Genomic DNA, 19,958 nt, shown 5'->3' with positions numbered 1-19,958 from the left:
ATGTTCAGCTGCCTTCCCTTCACGAAACCTGTCTGGTCCTCGTGCACAACCCCTGGCACACAGTCCTCTATCCTGGTGGCCAGGATTTTTGTCAGCACCTTGGCATCTATGTTGAGGAGAGATATGGGCCTGTATGAACCACACTGCTGGGGGTCCTTGTCCCTCTTTAAAATTAACGAGATCAGCGCCCGCGACATCGTCAAAACAAACTTTTTGTAAAATTCCACCGGGAACCCATCCAGCCCCGGTGCCTTCCCTGACTGCATCTGCCCGATCCCCTTAACTAGCTCCTCCAGCTCAATCGGCGCACCCAACCACTCCACCTGCTCCTCCTGCACCTTCGGGAAAGAGCCCGTCGAGGAACCTCTCCATTCCCCTCCTCTCCCCCGTTGGCTCCAACCGGTACAGTTCCCCGTAAAAGTCCTTGAAGACCTCATTCACCTCTACCCCCTTCCACACCACATTCCCACTCTTGTCTCTCACTCCAGCAATTTCCTTAGCCGCATCCCGCTTGCGGAGCTGATGAGCCAGCATCCTACTCGCCTTTTCACCGTGTTCGTACACTGCCCCTTGTGCCTTCCTCCATTGTGCCTCAGCCTTTCTAGTGGTCAGCAAATCAAATTTAGCCTGCAGGCTGCGCCTCTCCCCCAACAGTCCCTCCTCTGGTGCCTCTGCGTACCTCCTGTCTACCTCCAGCATCTTTCCCACCAGTCTATCCCTCTCGCTCCTCTCCCTGTGTGCCCGGATGGATATCAGCTCCCCACAAATCACTGCCTTCAGGGCTTCCCAGACCACCCCACCTGAACCTCCCCCGTATCATTCACCTCGAGGTACCCCTCGATGCTTGCCCGGACCCTCCTACACACCACCTCCTCCGCCAACAACCCCACATCCAACCGTCACAACAGGCGCTGGTCCCGCACCTCCCCCATCTCCAACTCTATCCAATGCGGAGCGTGGTCGGAGATTGCAATGGCCGAATACTCGGCCTCCTCCACTCTCTGAATCAGTCCCCTACTCGCCACGAAGAAGTCTATCCGAGAGTAGACCCTATGTACGTGGGAGAAGAAAGAGTACTCACGTGCCCTCGGCCTCACAAACCTCCATGGATCCATCCCACCCATCTGGTCCATAAACCCTCTCAGTACCTTGGCCGCCGCCGGCCTCCTACCCGTCCTAGAGCTGGACCGATCCAGTGAAGGATCCATGATCATACCTCCCGCCTCCAGATCCGGGACCCGTCCCAACAGACGCCTCATAAAGCCCGCATCGTCCCAATTTGGGGCATACACACTAGCAAGTACCACCGTCTCTCCTAGTAGCCTGCCCCTAACCATAACATACCTACCCCCCTTATCCGCCACCACCTCCGATGCCTCAAACGACACATTTTTCCCCACCAGAATCGCCACTCCCCGGTTCTTCGCATCCAACCCAGAGTGGAAAACCTGCCCCACCCATCCCTTCCTCAGACGGACCTGGTCCGCCACCTTCAGGTGGGTCTCCTGAAGCATTGCCACATCTGCCTTTAGCCCCTTCAGATGAGCCAGTACCCTCGACCGCTTCACCGGCCCATTCAATCCTCTCGCATTCCAGGTGACCAACCGAATCAGAGGGCGTCCCGCCCCAGGCCAGCACTCCCTGCCCGACCCAGTCCCCACAGCGACAACACCTCACCTCTGCTGTCCCCCCAGCTCCTTCCTGACCCCTACCAGCAGCAACCCGGTATTCCCCTTCTCTTCCCCCCCCCCCCCCCCCCCCCCCCCCCCAAGGCTAGGAACCCTCCTCGCCGCGAACCGTCCTCCATTGTACTTCCATGGGTCAGCTAACTTCTGCTGACCCCGGAAACTCCTGCCAATAACCCGACCCCTCCCAAAGTGGGATCATCCCCCAATCTATCCCTCGTCCAGGCACCGCTCCAGCGCGGGGAAGAACCAGTTAAGGCCCCGCCTCCCCCCGTCATCGTCTCCGCCCTGCAGCGCGGGAAACCAGAGGAAAGCCCGCGCTTTTGCATTGCCCCACCACACCCTTCTGACGCAGCTCCCAAATACCAGCCCCAGTCCATACCCCCAACCCGACATAGAATACAACAAACCCCCCCGACCCTCCCCGCAAGATACAAAACTCAAACAATGCCCCACAGCAAAAAAAACATAACAGAACACCCCCATAAATAACCATATCAAAATTGCAAAAGTACAAAAAAAAAAGAGAACACAGCAACAGCAGGATCCAGCAATAAAGTATTACAACTGAACCCCCAACCCCCAGTTCAAGTCCAGTTTCTCCGTCCGCATGAAGGCCCACGCCTCCTCCGGGGAATCAAAATAATAATGCCGGTCCGAATAAGTTACCCACAGGCGCGCGGGCTGCAACATTCCGAACTTTATCTTTTTCCTGTAAAGCACCTTTTTCCTGTAAAGCACCTCTTTCGTCCAATTAAATCCGGACTGCTGCTTAGCCACCTCCGCACTCCAATCCTGGTCGATCCTTACAACCCCATTCTCCCAATTGCTGCTCTTCACCTTCTTGGCCCAGCGCAGCACACACTCCCGATCACCGTACCGGTAGAACCTCACCAGCACCGCACGCGGGGGTTCATTCTCCTTAGGCCCCCTGGCCAGTACTCTGTGTGCTCCCTCCAGCTCTAAGGGAAGATGGAAAGACCCGGCCCCCACTAGAGAGTTCAGCATCGTAGCCACGTAGGTTGTCAGGTCTGACCCCTCCATCCCCTCCGCAAGGCCCAAGATCCGCAGATTTTTCCGCCTCATGCGGTGATCAAGCTCCTCTAAGCGTTCCTGCCACTTCTTGTGGAGTGCCTCGTGTCCCTCCACCTTACTCACGAGGATCCCGGCCTCCTCCTCTCGTTCAGTGGCCTGCGTCTGCAACTCCTTGATGGCAGTACCCTGGGTCGTCTGAATCTCCGAGAGCCTTCTGTTCGTTTCCTGCAGAGAGCTCAGTACCTCAGCCTTGAAGTCTGCAAAACAGCGCAGGAGAGCAGCTTGTTGCTCCAGGGCCCACTGCTTCCACTCCTCTGGAGCTCTGCCGGCCGTCATCTTGGATTCCTTCCCCCGTTTTTTTCTGGGGAGCTGCTGCCGTTTTTTCCCCCTTTCCACTCCGAGTTCAAGTCATGGACTGCGGGGAAAGTCGATCAGCACACCTTCTCCCACCGGGAGACGTCGAAAAATTTCCGTTTTGGGCTCTAAAAAGAGCCGGAAAGTCCGTTTTAAAACGGGAGCTCCCAAATGTGCAGCTTCCTACGTCATCGCCGCCACCAGAAGTCTGCAAGAGTCTACTTTTAATATATAATATTCAGTAAGTTTCTGATTTCATCACTGATTTTAATAATGGATCCATATATTTAAAGAATGTTTTCCTTTTTTTTAAAAATGTTTATAGGTGGCGTTTTTGGGTTTTGATCACTCTGCTGCAGAAATTGCCCTCAGGAGATTTAATGGAAACATTGAGCGTGCTGTTCAGGCGTTGATAGATCACGGTGGATATCTTCCATCGAGTCTACTTAATTCACCTCCCTCGTCGTCTTCACCAGAGGATATGGAGGTTGAAGGTGACTAAAATACATTAATTATCAAGCTTGCAGAGAATGATGTGCAAAAGAGTTTTAGAAAAATGGGAAAAAAGTAATTTCTGTAGCACCTTTCATGAACTCTTGACAGTTAAGTGCCCGAGACGCCCTTTATAGCACTTGGGGCGAAGAGCATCAAAGGATATGGGGTGAAAGTGGGATGTGGCTATTGAGTTGAATGATCAGCCATGATAATGAATGGCGAAACTAGCTTGAAGGGCCAAATGGCCGCCTCCTCCTACTTTCTATGTTTCTATTATGTACTTTGTTTGAACTGCAATCACTTCTAATGTAGGAGAGAAATGGAAGGAGATGTGGAAGCCAATTTGCACTCTACAAGGTTCCATGAACATAAGAACTAGGAGCAGGAGTAGGCCATCTGGCCCCTCGAGCCTGCTCCGCCATTCAATTAGATCATGGCTGATCTTTTGTGGACTCAGTTCCACTTTCCGGCCCGAACACCATAACCCTTAATTTCTTTATTCTTCAAAAAACTATCTATCTTTAACTTAAAATCATTTAATGAAGGAGCCTCAACCGCTTCACTGGGCAAGGAATTCCATAGATTCACAACCCTTTGGGTGAAGAAGTTCCTCCTAAACTCAGTCCTAAATCTACTTCCCCTTATTTTGAGGCTATGCCCCTAGTTCTGCTTTCACCCGCCAGTGGAAACAACCTGCCCGCATCTATCCTACCTATTCCCTTCATAATTTTTAATGTTTCAATAAGATCCCCCTCATCCTTCTAAATTCCAATGAGTACAGTCCCAGTCTACTCAACCTCTCCTTGTAATCCAACCCCTTCAGCTCTGGGATTAACCTCGTGAATCTCCTCTGCACACCCTCGAGTGCCAGTACATCCTTTCTCAAGTAAGGAGACCAGAACTGAACACAATACTCCAGGTGTGGCCTCACTAACACCTTATACAATTGCAGCATAATCTCCCTAGATTTAAACTCCATCCCTCTAGCAATGAAGGACAAAATTCCATTTGCCGCCTTAATCACCTGTTGCACCTGTAAACCAACTTGCTGTGACTCATGCACTAGCACACCCAGGTCTCTCTGCACAGCAGCATGCTTTAATATTTTATTGTTTAAATAATAATCCTGTTTGCTGTTATTCCTACCAAAATGGATAACCTCACATTTGTCAACATTGTATTCCATTTGCCAGACCCTAGCCCATTCTCTTAACCTATCCAAATCCCTCTGCAGACTTCCAGTATCCTCTGCACTTTTCGCTTTACCACTCATCTTAGTGTCATCTGCAAACTTGGACACATTGCCCTTGGTCCCCAACTCCAAATCATCTATGTAGATTGTGAACAATTATGGGCCCAACACGGATCCCTGAGGGACACCACTAGCTACTGATCGCCAACCAGAGAAGCACCCATTAATCCCCACTCTTTGCTTTCTATTAATTAACCAATCCTCTATCCATGCTACTACTTTACCCTTAATGCCATGCATCTTTATCTTATGCAGCAGCCTTTTGTGTGGCACCTTGTCAAAAGCTTTCTGGAAATCCAGATATACCACATCCATTGGCTCCCCGTTATCCACTGCACTGGTAATGTCCTCACAAAAATCCACTAAATTAGTTAGTTAAATTAATGAGCAGCAGTGTTAACTTGGTAACCTGAATAAGGTTGGTTGGTCAGCCAAATGTTCCACTCCTGCTCCTAATTTGTGTGTTCATGACATCAGTGCAACATTTCTTCCCTCAGCACTCTGGTTGATCAGAGATTGTAGAATTCTGCAGCTAGTAGCCCTCATATAAAACCAGTTTGAAAGGGTGATTTCCTATTACTCGATGACTTTATTTCTTGTGTCCTCCGTGTTGCTGATTCTTGGAACGTGTGCAAGGAAAAAGATATCCCCTCCTATTTATTACCCCTGTATAAATATGATTCCTTCTGGCAGCATTACCATTCTGTCTTTCTGCCAATATCTGATTCAGCGGTAGTGGCCATTGTATGAGAATCTATTCTTTGAACTGAACCCTGTGCTTCTGCGGGCAGCTTAATATTCTCGGGGTTAATGGTGGGGCCTTAATTGTGACTGCAATCACTAAAGATCAAATGGGATGCTCAATATCTTCCCCGAGTCTTTCTGGAAAATGCCATCAGGCAAGCAGGGGCGAAAGCAAATGTTCTGAAACAACAGTAAATGCAGTGTTTGGGGGAAACCAGTTTGCCCTTTTTCTAGAATTTTATTTTTGGATCATTCTTGTACAACAAGAATTGGTGGCTTATTGTAAAATTTGGAGCCAGAACTTGACATGAGAGAATCCTCCAGTACTTTCAAATTCCTTCAGTTGAGCAATCCCAATTTGTTTTTGTTTTTTAAATACTCATTCTTGCAATATGTGAGTAACTGGCAGGGCCAATATTTGTCGACCCATAACTGCCTAAAGCAGGTGATGGTGAACTGCTACAGTCCACATCCAGAGTGCTGTTAGGGGTTAAGTTCCAGGTTTTGATCCAGTGACAGTGAAGGAACAGTGATATTTCCAAGTCAGGATGGTGTGTGACTTGAGGGGAACTTGCAGGTGGTGGTTTTCCCATGTATCTCTTGCCCTTGTCCTTCTAGGTGGTAGAGGTCGTGCGTTTGGAAGGCGCTGTCGAAGGAGCTTTGGTGAGTTGCTGCAGTGCATCTTGTAGTACTAACTGCTGCTGCTGTGTGCTAGTGGTGGTGGGAGTGAATGTTAAACATGGTGGATAAAGTGGCAATCAAGCAAATTGCTTGGTCTTGGATAGTGTTGAGCGTCGTTGGAGCGGTGCTCGTCCAGACAAATGGAGAATATTCCATCACACCCTTGACTTTGTGCTTTGTAGAGGGTGGGCACTATAGGCTTTGGATATTCAGAGGGTGTTGGTCATTTCAGAATTCCCAACCCCTGACCTGCTCTTGTAACCACAGCAGTATTTATATGGCTGATTCGCTTTGGTTTCTGGTCTATGATGGGGTTTGTGGGTGACTGTAAGTCTCTTCCACCCTGATGTAGGACTGTCACAGCCAAGACATAAATGCAGAACTACATAAATACAAAATCTAGCAGTGACTACTGATTAGGCCCAGGAAATGTTTAATATCACGTGAGCTATATTTGTTTTTAACGTATTGCAAAATTTGAGAAGCTTTAAATTTCAGCCAGAAAATAAAGAAAGCTGTGACACGGTCTCGATACTTAAAAATATTGCTCTTTTTTTTGTGCTTGCCCCTGAAGAGTCCTCGGAAGAAAAACAAAGGGAGCGTGAAATTGTGGAAGAGGTTTTGGCAGATATCCCAGAACATGAAGAGGACTACCTTGACATGACCCTGGAGGAAGAGAGGGATGTCATTATCAAGTACAAGACTTGGCTACAAGGGCCACAACAATCTACTTCGTAATTCGTGAGCAGTGAAGGAGCCAGTTCTAAAACCCATTCACTGATTTGTGCCTCTGTCTAGAAAATTTGCCTTTTTTACTTTTTAATGGTTCATCCACTTTGTTTTTAACTTTCTGTTAATGATTTAATTGGCAAAATATTTTTTAATTAAAACCTGAAGCCGTGGCATCCTTTTCTGAAAACCAAAATCCGTTTTTAGTTCCAATGTTAGCAATGAGGATGTGTTGCTCTTGCATCTTTGCAGTAAACTCCGAGATTCACTTTACCAACTCGCGTGACCAAAATTGATGCTGCTGTTGCAGTAAACAGCAGATCCAAATTTGACTGCTAGTAATGCTGGACAGTTGTGTTTGACAAGGAGGTGACGGTTACTTGGTTTCTCTGGGTTTTGGTTTCACATTTACTGAAATGTAAATTCTGGTTGGAAAGTTCAGTGGCGTCGGGAAAACCTGTACTGATTGAGTTTTATGGACTTGTCAGTCAAACAGAGAATTCTGCCAAGTATGTCTCCTTGAAGCTGCTTGATTGCATCACCAAGCATTTGCCTACTCGTGCAATGGTCTTAAATTGTGATTATTAATTTCAACCTAGGCTCAATGGGCAATATTTTCTGTCTTTCCCCCAATACTGATTTCAAATTGCAGAGAATATCGGTATTAGAAGCTGTTTGCCTGCTTTCTGGTAGCAGTTCTTTAGTGGCTCTCAATCCCACACCTGGCTTTGTGTACCAGCCAGCATTGGGTCTGACTACAGAGACGCCATTGAAAACATAAGAGGGGATGACCTCTATTTGAGCGCCAATACTTAGAATTCATTCAATTAAAAATTGGACGGGGGATTGGATTTGAGGCCAGAGACAATGTAGGTGTACTAGCAATAGTTGTCCGACCTCAAACTGAAGCCTTGCCTGAGTGAGAATTAATGGCTTTGAAGATCTGCAAAGTAGTGTTCTCACTCAACATACTGAGGTTGACCACCTTGTACCTGTTGAACCAGAAATCTATGTGACCGTACCCATGACGAAGCACACTTGTTCGAAGGCTTGCATTAGCCTTTCCTTCAGTATTCCGATTATGATGCTGTTCATGTCTTCAGCAATGTTTTTTTTTAGAAAGCACAAACCCCTTCACCTCCTGTGCTTCAGGACAAAACTCCAAAGCAATTTGCTCCAGGAAAGTCAGTAGTGCCTCCCACTGATTTCTCCAAAATGTCAAACCTGGGGCTCTTTATTGATGACTGATATTAAATGCTGATGCTAAAACCATAATGGGTGCTTAAAATTAACTGGATGCTGACTTTGAAAGGGGCTGCTGCAAATTGTTGGAAATTTAAAAATGTGAAAATAGGAATGACCTTTAAATTCAGTAAGAAGAATGTATAAATTTAAATAGAAAGCATACACAACCCTATTTTTGAAAAATGTATTTTGTCTTATGAAACTTGTGTACAGAGCCAATTGTTTTCAGCAATAACACTGACAGATTATTTTATAAAGTGAAATGTGCTGTAATGAATTGAACTGAACCTAGCTGATTTAATCCTGTTTTTATTTCTCCACCCACTTGCTGAGTGCTGCTTATGGGCACAGAGGGGGGGGGCATTACTTTGGAGCTCTAGAACATGGGAATTCATCCCCAGGTTCATTTGTAAAAATACTACTTGGTGGTGACACCTTTGGTGCCTCCGTCAAACGGTTCAAGCCACACAGCAGAGACTCGAGCACAGAATCCAGACTGATGTGGTCAGAGGTGCCATCTTTCAGATGTGACCTTAAGCCAAGGCCTTGTTGGCCTTCCCTAGTGAAGTGGCAGTATTTTAAGAACGGGGGATTTTTCCCTGCTGACCAAGCCAGCATTTATTCCAGAACCCCGTTCGCACATTTTGCTTAATTGGATGTTTTTTAACCGAATAGATTGGGAGAATGCAGCAATTTGAATCTGTATTTTTCAAACTCTTCTTCAAAAGATCAGATTTTTATTTTTGCAGCCTGGTTGTACTTTCCCCTCATCCTGACCGCCCAAGTCCATTTCTGAATTAAAGTGGCTGGGCTTTGTCAGGAGGTCCTGATCCTCCCCCCTTTCTCCTTTTTTCTTTTTTCTGTTAATTTATTACTTCCCAATTCTGGCAAAAAAAATTTTGTTGCCACTTGTGAAGTGAATTATTGCCTCTCTCTGTTCTTGAAGTCGTGCTTCTTGAGAGTTGTAGTTTTTAAGCAGTCTATAATACTCAAATAAAATGATACTGTGTACTGAATGCTTTGTCTGTGTGTGTGTGTGTGTACATGAATTGGAGTATTTGCTATCTGGAATAGCTACAACATTAGTAACCCTCTTAAAGGGTTACTAGATATAGTTATAGCTAAATATAGTGTGCGAGCAGTTTCCAATCCCTAGCTGGCTCCTAAGCAAGATTGCAGAAGTCTGAGTCGATAAACTAAAAAGTTGACTGTCCCAGCATAGCAGGAATGGATGGCATCAGACCCCAGGGACTGGATCTGTTGTCCAGCAGCTGATTCAAAGTTTCCTCTGCTGACGGTCCACAGTCCAGCATTGAGTTTTAGGTGGCCTTAAAAAAAAAAAAGAAAACAGAGGTTAGACGTGCTTTCAACAAGTGAAAAGAGAGTCGTGGCAAAGAAACTTGGTAAAACGTATTTTCATTGGAATGGAAAGTTTGATGGGGATGGAAAGAATGATGAGATTTGATTTGAATGGTAGGGGGGGGGGGGGGGGAAGGTCATTTCGGCTGTCTGTATAGAGAAAGGCACGTGGAAAGGACTCGAGCTGCAGCAGAAGTGTTGTGTTAATTTTGGCTGCCTTAAGGCTTGGCGTGTATCACAAAGTTTCGGAATGTCACAAACAGTTTTCCGTTTCAGTTCATATGCCAGCTGTTAACCAGCTGACGTTATATATGTGAAGCTCGTATCTGCTTTTTCCTCCATATGCAGATCATGATACTGTTCTTGTGTTCAGCTTTTTTAAACCATAATTCATAATTTAAACCATAATTCTCTTCTCTTGTGTTTCAGAGCTAAACCCCCCCCCCCCCCCAAAAGCAATTTACTCGAGCAAAATCAACTGTGCCTCCCACTAATTTTCTGAATAACAGACTTGAGACTCCATTGACAATTGAGCTGCAAACACGTAATCACATTTTTGGAATGTTCATTACCGTCTCCTCACTCGTAATCTTCTTCATTGCTGTGTAACATGAATTCCCCTTGCCCGCCAGTTAATTTCTTCCCCGTCAGTTACTTGCTTCCAAATCCTACCCCAGAAATTATCTTTCTTATCCCCTCAGAATATTATAGGTTTCGATGAGACTGTCTCTCATTCATCTAAGCTCCCGAGAATATGAGCTAAATTCGCACAGCCACAATTTCTGCAGCTACCTCTTTCGGAACCCTAAAGTACTGTGCCGGTGGGAACGGCAGAGGTGCTGTTACCGATGCCCCCAAACTAGTGCTGCCTCCACACCGACCCCACCACCCACTTCCTAATCACGGCTATATTTGCTGCCCAGTAATAATTACTAAAGTTCGGGAGTGCCAGCCCCCTCCCCGCTCCTGCATCCCCTTTTTTACCCGCCTATACAAAGCTTGTGATCACCTTATTGACCCATTTAAAGAAGGACCGTGGAATAAAGATGGGGAGACACTGAAACACAAACAGGAATCTCAGGAAGACCGTCATTTTCACTGTGTGCACTCTCCCAGCCAGTGACAACGGGATCGCGTCCCACCTTCGGAAATCGTCCTTCATTTGGTCTACGAATCGGGCCAAATTTAGCTTGTGTAGCTGTTCCCATTCCCGTGCCACCTGAATGCCTAGGTACCGAAAGCTTGCCCCAACCACCTTAAACGGCAGCTCCCCCAATCGTCTCTCCTGTCCCCTTGCCTGGATCGCGAACATCTCACTTTTCCCCAGATTCAGTTTATAACCTGAAAACCGGCCAAATTCACCCAGAATCCTCATAATTTCTTCCATCCTTTCTAGTGGGTCCGAAACATATAGGAGCAGGTCGTCTGCGTATAGTGAGACTGTGTTCCACCCCTCCCCGGACTAACCCCTTGAGGCTCCCAGCGCAATTGCCAGCGGCTCTGGCCAATGGGAACAACAGCGGGGAGAGGGGGCATCCCTGTCTCGTCCCCGATGCAGCCTGAAATAGTCCGATGTTGAACTATTTGTCCGTTTGCTCGCAACAGCAGCCTGATTCAGCAGCCTGATCCAGTCAATGAAGCCCCACCCAAATCCAAAACGCCCCAGTACCTCCCACAGATATTCCCATTCTACCTGATCAAATGCCTCCTCTGAAATGAAATGAAATGAAAATCGCTTATTGTCACAAGTAGGCTTCAAATGAAGTTACTGTGAAAAGCCCCTAGTCGCCACATTCCAGTGCCTGTTCAGGGAGGCTGTTACGGGAATTGAACCGTGCTACTAGCCTCTGCCTTGGTCTGCTTTCAAAGCCAGCGATTTAGCCCTGTGCTAAACAGCCCCTGAGTCCATTGCGACCACTACCTCCATGTCCCTACCTTCTGGGGCATCATAATCACATTTAACAACCTTCTGACATTGGCTGCCAACTGCCTACCCTTAACAAATCCCGTCTGGTCCTCATCGATCACGTCCGGAATGCAGTCTTCAAACCTAGAGGACAAGATTTTGGCCAATAATTTGGCGCCCACATTTAGTAGGGATATTGGCCTATAGGACCCGCGTAGCCCTGGGTCCTTGTCCCGCTTCAGGACCAATGCGATAGTGGCCTGTGACATCGTCCGGGGAAGCACCCCATGCTCCCTGACCTCATCGAATGTCCTCATCAACAACAAACCCAATATCCCAGAGAACTTTTTATAAAACTCCACTGCGTACCCGTCCGGCCCCGGGCTTTACCCGACTGCATAGCCTGAAATTCAGACCCTCTGCTATTTCCTCCAACCTGATCAAGGCCCCCAGACCTTCTACCAACCCCCCCCCCCAGTCCACCTTCGCGAACATCAGCTCCCCCTCTCTTCCGCGCCCCCCCCCCCTCCCCCACCCCACAAAGTGCCTCATTCCCTCCGGCCCAGCTGGGGGGTTCCGACTCGTGCAATCTGCTGTAAAACTCCTTGAAAGCCTTATTAACCCCTGCTGAATCTCCGACCAGGTCCTCATCCCCGTCCTTTACTTTCCCTATCTCCCTGGCTGCCTCCCTCTTTCTAAGCTGCTGTGCAAGCATTCTGCTGGCCTTCTCTCCGTGCTCATAAATCGCCCCCCTCGCCTTCCTCTGCTGCTCCACCACCTTCCCTGTAGTTAACAGACAGAACTCTGCCAGTAGCCTCTGTCGCTCCCTTAGAAGCCCTGCCTCTGGGGTCTCCGCATACCTCCTGTCGACCTGCAATATCTCCTTCTGTCGGGCCGCCTTTGCTCTGTCTGCCTTCTCCCTGTGGGCCCGTATCGAAATCAGCTCTCCTCTAACTACCGCCTTCAATGCCTCCCAGACCACCGCCGCCGAAACTTCACCCGTGTCAGTAACTTCCAGGTAGTTCTGAATACATTTCCTCAGCTGCCCCACACACCTCTTCATCAGCTAAAAGTCCCACGTCCAACCTCCAGTGTGGGCGCTGGCTATACTCCTTCCTAACCTGTAGATCAACACAGTGCGGGGCATGATCCGAGATTGTGATCGCCGAATGCCCCGTGTCCACTACCCCGTCAGTAGAGCCCTGTACAAAATTAAAAAAGTCAATCCACAGAGTACAGAAGTCTTAATTTGGATTTGTTTATTGTCACGTGTACTGAGGTACAGTGAAAAGTATTTTTCTGCGAGCAGCTCAAACAGATCATTTAGTACATGAAAGGAAGATACAGAATAGGGCAACACAAGGTACACAATGTAAATTCAAACACACTGGCATCGAGTGAAGCATGCAGGACTGTAGAATTAATCAGGGCAGTCCATAAGAGGTCGTTTAGGAGTCTGGTAACAGCAGGGAAGAAGCTGTTGTTGAATCTGTTTGTGCGTGTTCTCAGACTTCTGTATCTCCTGCCCGATGGAAAAAGTTGGAACACTGAGTAAGCTGGGTGGGAGGGATCTTTGATTATGCTGCCCACTTTCGCCAGGCAGCGGGAGGTGTGGATAGAGACAATGGATGGGAGGCAGGATCGTGGACTGGGCTGTGTTCACGACTCTCTGAAGTTTCTTGTGGTCTTGGGCCGAGCAGTTACCATACCAGGCTGTGATGCAGCCCAATAGGATGCTTTCTATGGTGCATCTGTAAACGTTGGTCAGAGTCAGTGTGGACATGCCGAATTTCCTTAGTTTCCTGAGGAAGTAAAGGCGCTGTTGTGCTTTCTTGGTTGAATAAAACCACAAGATTCCATAGATTCTGAACAAACAAAAATAACCATTACAAGTTAAGAAAGGTAAAACAATTTACAATATATATATATATTGTATACACAAACATTTATGAGGTATATATGAATGAATAGGTGAACTGTGGTCAGATACACCACACAGTAGATGACAGATACCACCAAAACCTATTCTATGGATTTCTCCGCAACCCACCCAGATATTTGTCACATTGTGAGTGAACTAATCTCACTGAAACTTCATCTTTCTGGTGAGGATTTCCAATCTCCACATTTCAAGATCTTACCTTGGAATTCTCTCCAACGAACCACCTCGCAATCTCCATTTGAGTCTTTTCCCCTGGATACCTGAGTACAGTCCAGCTTCACCTTCCAAGCATAATTTTAGATCTTTAGCCGTACCAAACAAAACACCACTGTCCCAAAATTGTACCTTTGCCCCACTGGTCTGTGGGACCAATCTTCGGTTGCCTTTTCAGGTCTTCAACGCCATTCAGCACGATCATGGCTGATCTATCCCGGCCTCAGCTCCTTTTCCATGCCATTTCCCCATATCCCTCTATTCCTCGATCTATCAAATATTTATCCACCTCCACTTCAAATGCATCTACTGATCCAGCTTCCACCACCGTCCAGGGCAGAGAATTCCAGAGATTCACCACCCTCTGTGAGAAGAAATTCCTACGTACCTCAGTTTTAAATGACCAGCCTTTTATTTTGTAACTATGTCTCCTTGTTGAGACTCTCCCACTAGTGAAAACGTCTCGCCATCTATACCCTGTCAAGACCCCCCAGGATCTTATATGTTGAATAAGGTCACCCCTCACTTCTGAACTCCAAAGAATAGACCCAGATTACTTAATCTCCCTTGATAGGACAACACACTCATCCCAGGAATTAGCCTGGTGAATCCCCTTTGCACTGCCTCCAATGTTACTATTTCTTTTCGGTAATGGGACCAAAACTGTGGGCAGTATTCCAGGTGAGGCCTCACCAACACCCTGTACAATTGCAACAAAACCTCCCCATTTTTAAACTCCACCCTTTGCAATAAAGACCAAAATGTCATTTGCCTTCTTAACTACTTGTTGCACCTCCCTCCTCGCTTTTTGTGATTCATGCACTAGAACTTCCTCTGTACTTCACTCACCTGCAATCTTTCTCCATATAGATAATAATCTGCCTTTTGATTCCTCTGACCAAAGTGCATGACTCACACTTCCCCACGTTAAATTTCATTTGCCAGTCGCCCAATCTATATCCCGTTGCAGAATCACTATATCCTCATCACAACATGTCCTTCCACCTATTTTCGTATCATTGGCAAATTTGGAAACCTTACGGTCTATGTTCCTCTAGGTCATTAGGTAAATAATGAACAATTGCAGGCCTAGAACTAATCCCTGTGGTACTCCACTAGTTACCTTTTTCCACTCTGAAAAGGACCCATTTATTCCAGCTCTCCAGGTAGTGGTATTGTCACTGGACTAATAATCCAGAGGCCCAGGGTAATGCTCTGGTCCCGAGTTCAAATCCCACCAGGGCAGATGGTGAAATTTGTATTCAATACAAGTCTGGAAATAAAAGTCTATTAATGACCATGAAATGATTGTTGATTGTGATAAAACACCATCTGGTTCACTAATGTCCTTTAGCAAAAGAAATCTGTTGTCCTTACCGTCTGCCCTCCATGTGACTCCAGACCCACAGCAATGTGGTTGACTCATAAATACCCTCAGGGTTGGGTAATAAATGTTGACCCAGCCAACGAGGCCCACATCTCATGAACACTTCCTACAATTCTATGGGTTTTTACTTTATGCACCAGCCTCTTACGTGGCACCTTGTCAAATGCCTTTTGGAAATCACTACATCTACAGGTTCCCCTCTATCTACTCTTCTTGTTACATCCTCAAAGAGCAAATTTGGGCAAATTTGTTAAGCCTGATTTACCTTTCGTAAAACCATGTTGATTAGGTTTGATTTTATTCAGCTTTGCTAAATAGTCAGCTATTTCCTCTTTGATTATTGACTCCAGCATCTTGTCAATAATAGATGTTAAACTAACTGGCCTATAGTTCCCTGCTAGAGTGTCACTGACATCTCCATCTGAATGTCCCGGCCACACCCTAACATCTCCATCAGCTCCGGGTAACTTTGTACCACATCTCAGCATCCAGCTGGGACCCAGCTGGGTCCTGTGATTCAGCAGCCCTCCGACTGCTGTCTCACCTGGGGGGTTCCTGCCTCCACCTGATGTGCATCAGCAGCTGTGTGGTACTCACTTGATTGTGCTCCAGAAGCCTGACAAATGTCCCCCCCTCCCCTGGGCCCCCCCCCCTCCTAAGTACCTGTACGCTGGTGGAGGGCGGGGATGACAGCTGTGAAGCAGCGATTGTGTCTTCCTCAGACCTCCTCCGAGGTGGTCTCCTGGGAGACTGGAGAGGGGGCCACCCGGGATGAGCCGGTGCCGTCGGCTGGAGGACCTACAGGAGAATGGACATGTGGTCAGTGGGAGGGGGGGGAGGGGGGGAGGGGGGGGGTCAGTCAGTAAGGCAATAACAACTCACGTTGACAGGTCCTGCAGGTGGGTCCCAGTGGTTCCTCACCTCTGGGGCTGCTGCCAACCTCGGCATTGGTGACCGCCCTGTGCTCATCCACCCCAGACACCTCCAGGGCCCGTTCCTTGAAGCTGGTGAGGATTCTTAAGTCCAGCACCCGCCCCCAGTTTGGACCCCTCTCCCAGTGATTGTGGGAGAGCTTCTCCTGCGGAGACACAGAGAGGGGATTGATAGCCACATGCGTGGTTCACAGTGGTGGAGGGGGGGGGGTGTGAAGCGAGGGTTGGGGATCGCATGAAGAGTTGCGGGGCGGATGGTCGTGTAGGGGCGGAAAGGTCTCGGGTGGGGGAGGGGCGGGGTGGTTGGTGTCAACTCACCAAGCTGCCCGGTGTAGGTCATTGACCTTTTTTCCAGCAATGGAGGCCAGTCCTCCTGGTCAGGTAGCACTGGCTGCCCTGTGGTTTACCTTCCGGGACCCTCGGGGGGGGGGGGGGGGGGGAACAGGTCATCCCTCCTGACCTTGACCGCATCTAGGATCGTCACCAGGTCTGCATCCCCGAATCTTGGGGCCGGTCTCCTAGGAGCCATTGTTGCGAGCTGGCTGGGGTTGGCTGGGCAAGTGCAGCTAAAGTGCTGCTCAACCTTGGGGGGGCTGGCGAGCGCGGTCCCGGCCAATTGCTGATGAGTCTTCATTTGCGGTGAGAAGCCCGTGGGGCCTTGTTAAGTGGACCAATTAACGTTGAATATCGTTGCTGGCCTCACTACCTGATTCATAAATATTAGTTTTCCGTCCTTGTTAGGGCAGACACAACTGAGGATCCTCGTGTTAGAAATTAATAATTAGGAACATCAAGATTTTAATTAGAAGGATTTTATACCGACTTGCAGTCGGGAACATGGAGTGAGTGTCACACATTTGGCAGCTCCCGCTCGAGGCTGTTTTTTTCAGACTTTTTCCCCGTTCGTAAGGTGGATGTTTTGTGGAAAAAAGGTGCGGGGGTGACTGGGAACGTTGAACTTCGCTGGTGGGGCTGGTGGATGGATCCACGGACCAGAAGTGGGTCGAGTAGAAGGGAGCAGTTGGAGCAAGAGAATCTTTGTGTTCCACAGGTCAAGATGGCGGAGGGTAAAGGGCCACTCCTGCCTGCCCTGTGGTCGACGGAGCAACTGGTGGACTTCTCGAATGAGACGCTTAACCGACAGAGGAGGGAGGCCCAAGAAGATCCAGCCAAGGAGATGGAGCCATTGAAAGCAGATTTTTAAAAAAAAATTTTTAATATAAATTTAAATTACCCAATTATTTTTTCCAATTAAGGGGGCAATTTAGCGCGGCCAATCCACCTACTCTGCACATTTTTGGGTTGTGGGGGTGAAATCCACACAAACACGGGGAGAATGTGCAAGCTCCACACGGACAGTGACCCAGAGCCGGGATCGAACCTGGGACCTCAGCGCTGTGAGGCAGCTGTGCTAACCACTAGGCCACCGTGCTGCCCTTTGAAAGCAGAAATTGACCGTGTGGAGCAGAGGCTGGAGTCCCAGGGCCAGGTTATTCGGGAAGTGGAGGAGGAGGTGAGGGAGAACGACGAGAAGCCTCATTGGTGGCTGAACTGGGTCTGATGCGAGAGACCCAGAAGTGGTTAAAGGAGAAGGGGGAGGACCTGGAGAATCGCTCCCGGAGGCAGAATTTGAGAATCGCGGGAAGGCATTGAGGGAAGGGGTGCTGGCACGTTTGTAGCAAAGATGCTGGAGAAGTTGATAGGGGGAGGGGGCCTTTGACCGGCCCCTGGAGGTCAGCCGAGCACATGGGGCGCTGATGAGGGCAATGGTGGTGCATCTTCACCAGTCCCTGGCCAAGGAGAAGAAGGGAGAGGCAGATAAAGAGATGCACCTGGTAGGGGATTGAGCTCCGGGTTTACCAGGACCTGGGCGTGGATCTACCGAAGAGGAGAGCCGGGTTTAATCGGGTGAAGGCTGCCCTCTTTAAAAAGGGGGTGATGTTTGGGATGTTGTAACCGCTCACCTCTGGGTAACTTTTAATAGCCAAGGACATTGTTTTGGAACATCAGAGGAGGCGATGGAGTTTTTAAGAGACAAAAGACTGGCAGGAGAAGGACATTGGACTATGGAGGAGGGGTAAGAAGGTGTTTGCTTTTTGGGTGCTTTTTCTGTCTATATTTTCTTGTATCTTTTTTCTCTTTTCTTGGTTGTTGGCGAACGTTTCTCCTTCGAGATGTTTTGTTGCGTTGAGTGTGAGTGGGGTTGTTGTTATGTTCAGGCGAAGGGGTGGAGGGGTCGACTGCTGACAAAGGTGTTGTTGTTGTGCCGTTATATGGGAAGGAATGGTGACGGTGGGCATCCGAGGATAGGCCTGGAGGGTCGCGTGGCATGGGCCAGGGCTGGCCCAAGAGGGGATATGGTTGATCGGCAGGGAAGGGGACAGGGTGTCCTCTGACCAAGCTGGTCACCTGGAGTGTGAAGGGGCTGAATGGGCCAATTAAACGGTCGAGTGTCTTCACGCACATGAGGAGCATGAAGGCGAAACACACTTGATGCTCGGGGATCAGACAGGTTAAGGAAAGGGTGGGTAGGGTAAATCTTCCATTCTGGTGTTTGAAAAGGTGGGACCTGTGAGGGAGGAAGACGGCTTTTGCATTATGTTTCTATTTGTATTTGTTTCTTCTGTTGTTGTTATATTTTTTTTTCATAAAACCATAAATACCTCAATAAAATATTTATTAAAAAAAGGTCTTCCATTCTGGATTAGGCATGAAGACACGGAGGGTGGCAGTGCGGGTAAATAAACGGGTGGCTTTTGAAGTGGGGAATATAGTAGCAAATTCAGGGGGGTGGGGGGGAAGGTTTGTGATGGCGAGTGGGAAGCTGGAGGGGATGCCGGTGGTTTGGGTTAATGTTTATGTCCCAAATTAGGTTGATGTGGAGTTTGAGGAGGGTATTGGGGAAGATCCCAGACCTGGACTAGCACCGGTTGATTCTGGAGGGGGGGGGGGGGGGGGGGGGGGGGGCTTTAACGGGATGTACTCTCGGATTGACTTTTTTTGAGGTGGGCAACACATTATTGGCGGGGATTGTCGACTCGGGGTACTTGCCGATCATGGTGTCAGACCACGTGTCGCACTGGATGGACTTGCAAGTGGACCGGCAGGGGGGAGGGATTGGGGGGGGGGGGGGGGGGGGGGGAGCAGCGCCCACAATGGAGGCTGGACAAGGAGTTATGCGAGCGCATGAGTGCTGCCATCTGGGGGTATGTGGAACTAAATGATACAGGTGAGGTCTTGGCCGCCACGCTCTGGGAGGCATTCAAGGCAGTGGTTAGGGATCCGGGCGTATAGACAGAAGGAGGAGCGAGCAGAGATGACAAGGTCGGTGGACGAGATTCTGCAGGTGGACTGGAAGTATTCCTAGAGGCAGGATTGTTGAAGGAGAGGCAGAAGCTCCAGGTGGAGTTTGGGCTGGTACCCACGGGGAAGGCAGCGGGGCAGTTGCGGAGGCAAGGGGGGCAGTGTATGAGTACAGGGAGAAGGCGAGTAGGATGCTGCCCCTCCAACTCAGGAAGCAGGAGGTAGCGAGGGAAATTGGATAGGAGGGGTAGAGTAATACTGGACCCGGTGGGAGTGGATGGGGTATTTGAGGAGTTTTACAGGAGGCTTTATGAACCGGAGCCCGGCCAGGGGGGAGGAAATGCGGTGATTCCTTGGAGTTCCCCAAGGTGGGGGAGGACTTGGTAGAGGGGTTGGCAGCATCAATTGGACTAGTGGAGGTGATGGAGGGTATGGGGGAGGGGCGATGCAGGCAGGGAAGGCCCCGAGCCCAGATGGCTTCCCAGTAGAATTTTATCAAACGTTTTTGGGAGACGTGGGGCCCCTACTGGTAAGGAAATTTAATGAGGTGATGGAGAAGGGCGGGATCCCCCACGTTATCGCAGGCCTCGATATCTTCAATTTTGAAGAAGGATAAGGACCCGGAGCAGTATGGGTCCTACCTCCCGATATCACTGCTGAATGGCCTCGCGGATTGAATACTGTGTACCGGGGGGG

The 19,958-nt window shown here is 48.7% G+C and overlaps 1 protein-coding gene and 1 long non-coding RNA gene across 3 annotated transcripts in view; one reads left to right on the top strand and one right to left on the bottom strand.

The window, feature by feature from the left end:
* The window catches only part of LOC119966559 (NEDD8 ultimate buster 1-like), a 40,436-nt gene extending 31,200 nt beyond the window's left edge, over positions 1 to 9,236 (top strand). Inside the window, exons 14-16 of one of the 2 annotated variants that reach the window (XM_038798452.1) lie at positions 3,400 to 3,568; positions 6,184 to 6,228; positions 6,821 to 9,236. In XM_038798452.1, the coding sequence (XP_038654380.1) occupies positions 3,400 to 3,568; positions 6,184 to 6,228; positions 6,821 to 6,984 (378 nt within the window). In that variant the 3' untranslated portion in view covers positions 6,985 to 9,236. The remainder of the gene's footprint in view (positions 1 to 3,399; positions 3,569 to 6,183; positions 6,229 to 6,820) is intronic. The other variant, XM_038798453.1, reaches the window with a different exon arrangement.
* Positions 9,237 to 13,152: 3,916 nt separating this feature from the next.
* The window catches only part of LOC119966557, a 99,383-nt gene continuing 92,577 nt past the window's right edge, over positions 13,153 to 19,958 (bottom strand). The window contains exon 5 of the long non-coding RNA XR_005460795.1: positions 13,153 to 13,350. This is a non-coding gene — a long non-coding RNA (uncharacterized LOC119966557). The remainder of the gene's footprint in view (positions 13,351 to 19,958) is intronic.

Source organism: Scyliorhinus canicula, chromosome 5, assembly GCF_902713615.1.
Source record: "Scyliorhinus canicula chromosome 5, sScyCan1.1, whole genome shotgun sequence".
NCBI classification, from domain to species: Eukaryota; Metazoa; Chordata; class Chondrichthyes; order Carcharhiniformes; family Scyliorhinidae; genus Scyliorhinus; species Scyliorhinus canicula.
The sequence above is the reverse complement of the archived record's forward strand: the minus strand, read 5'-3'. Positions and strand labels throughout refer to the sequence as shown.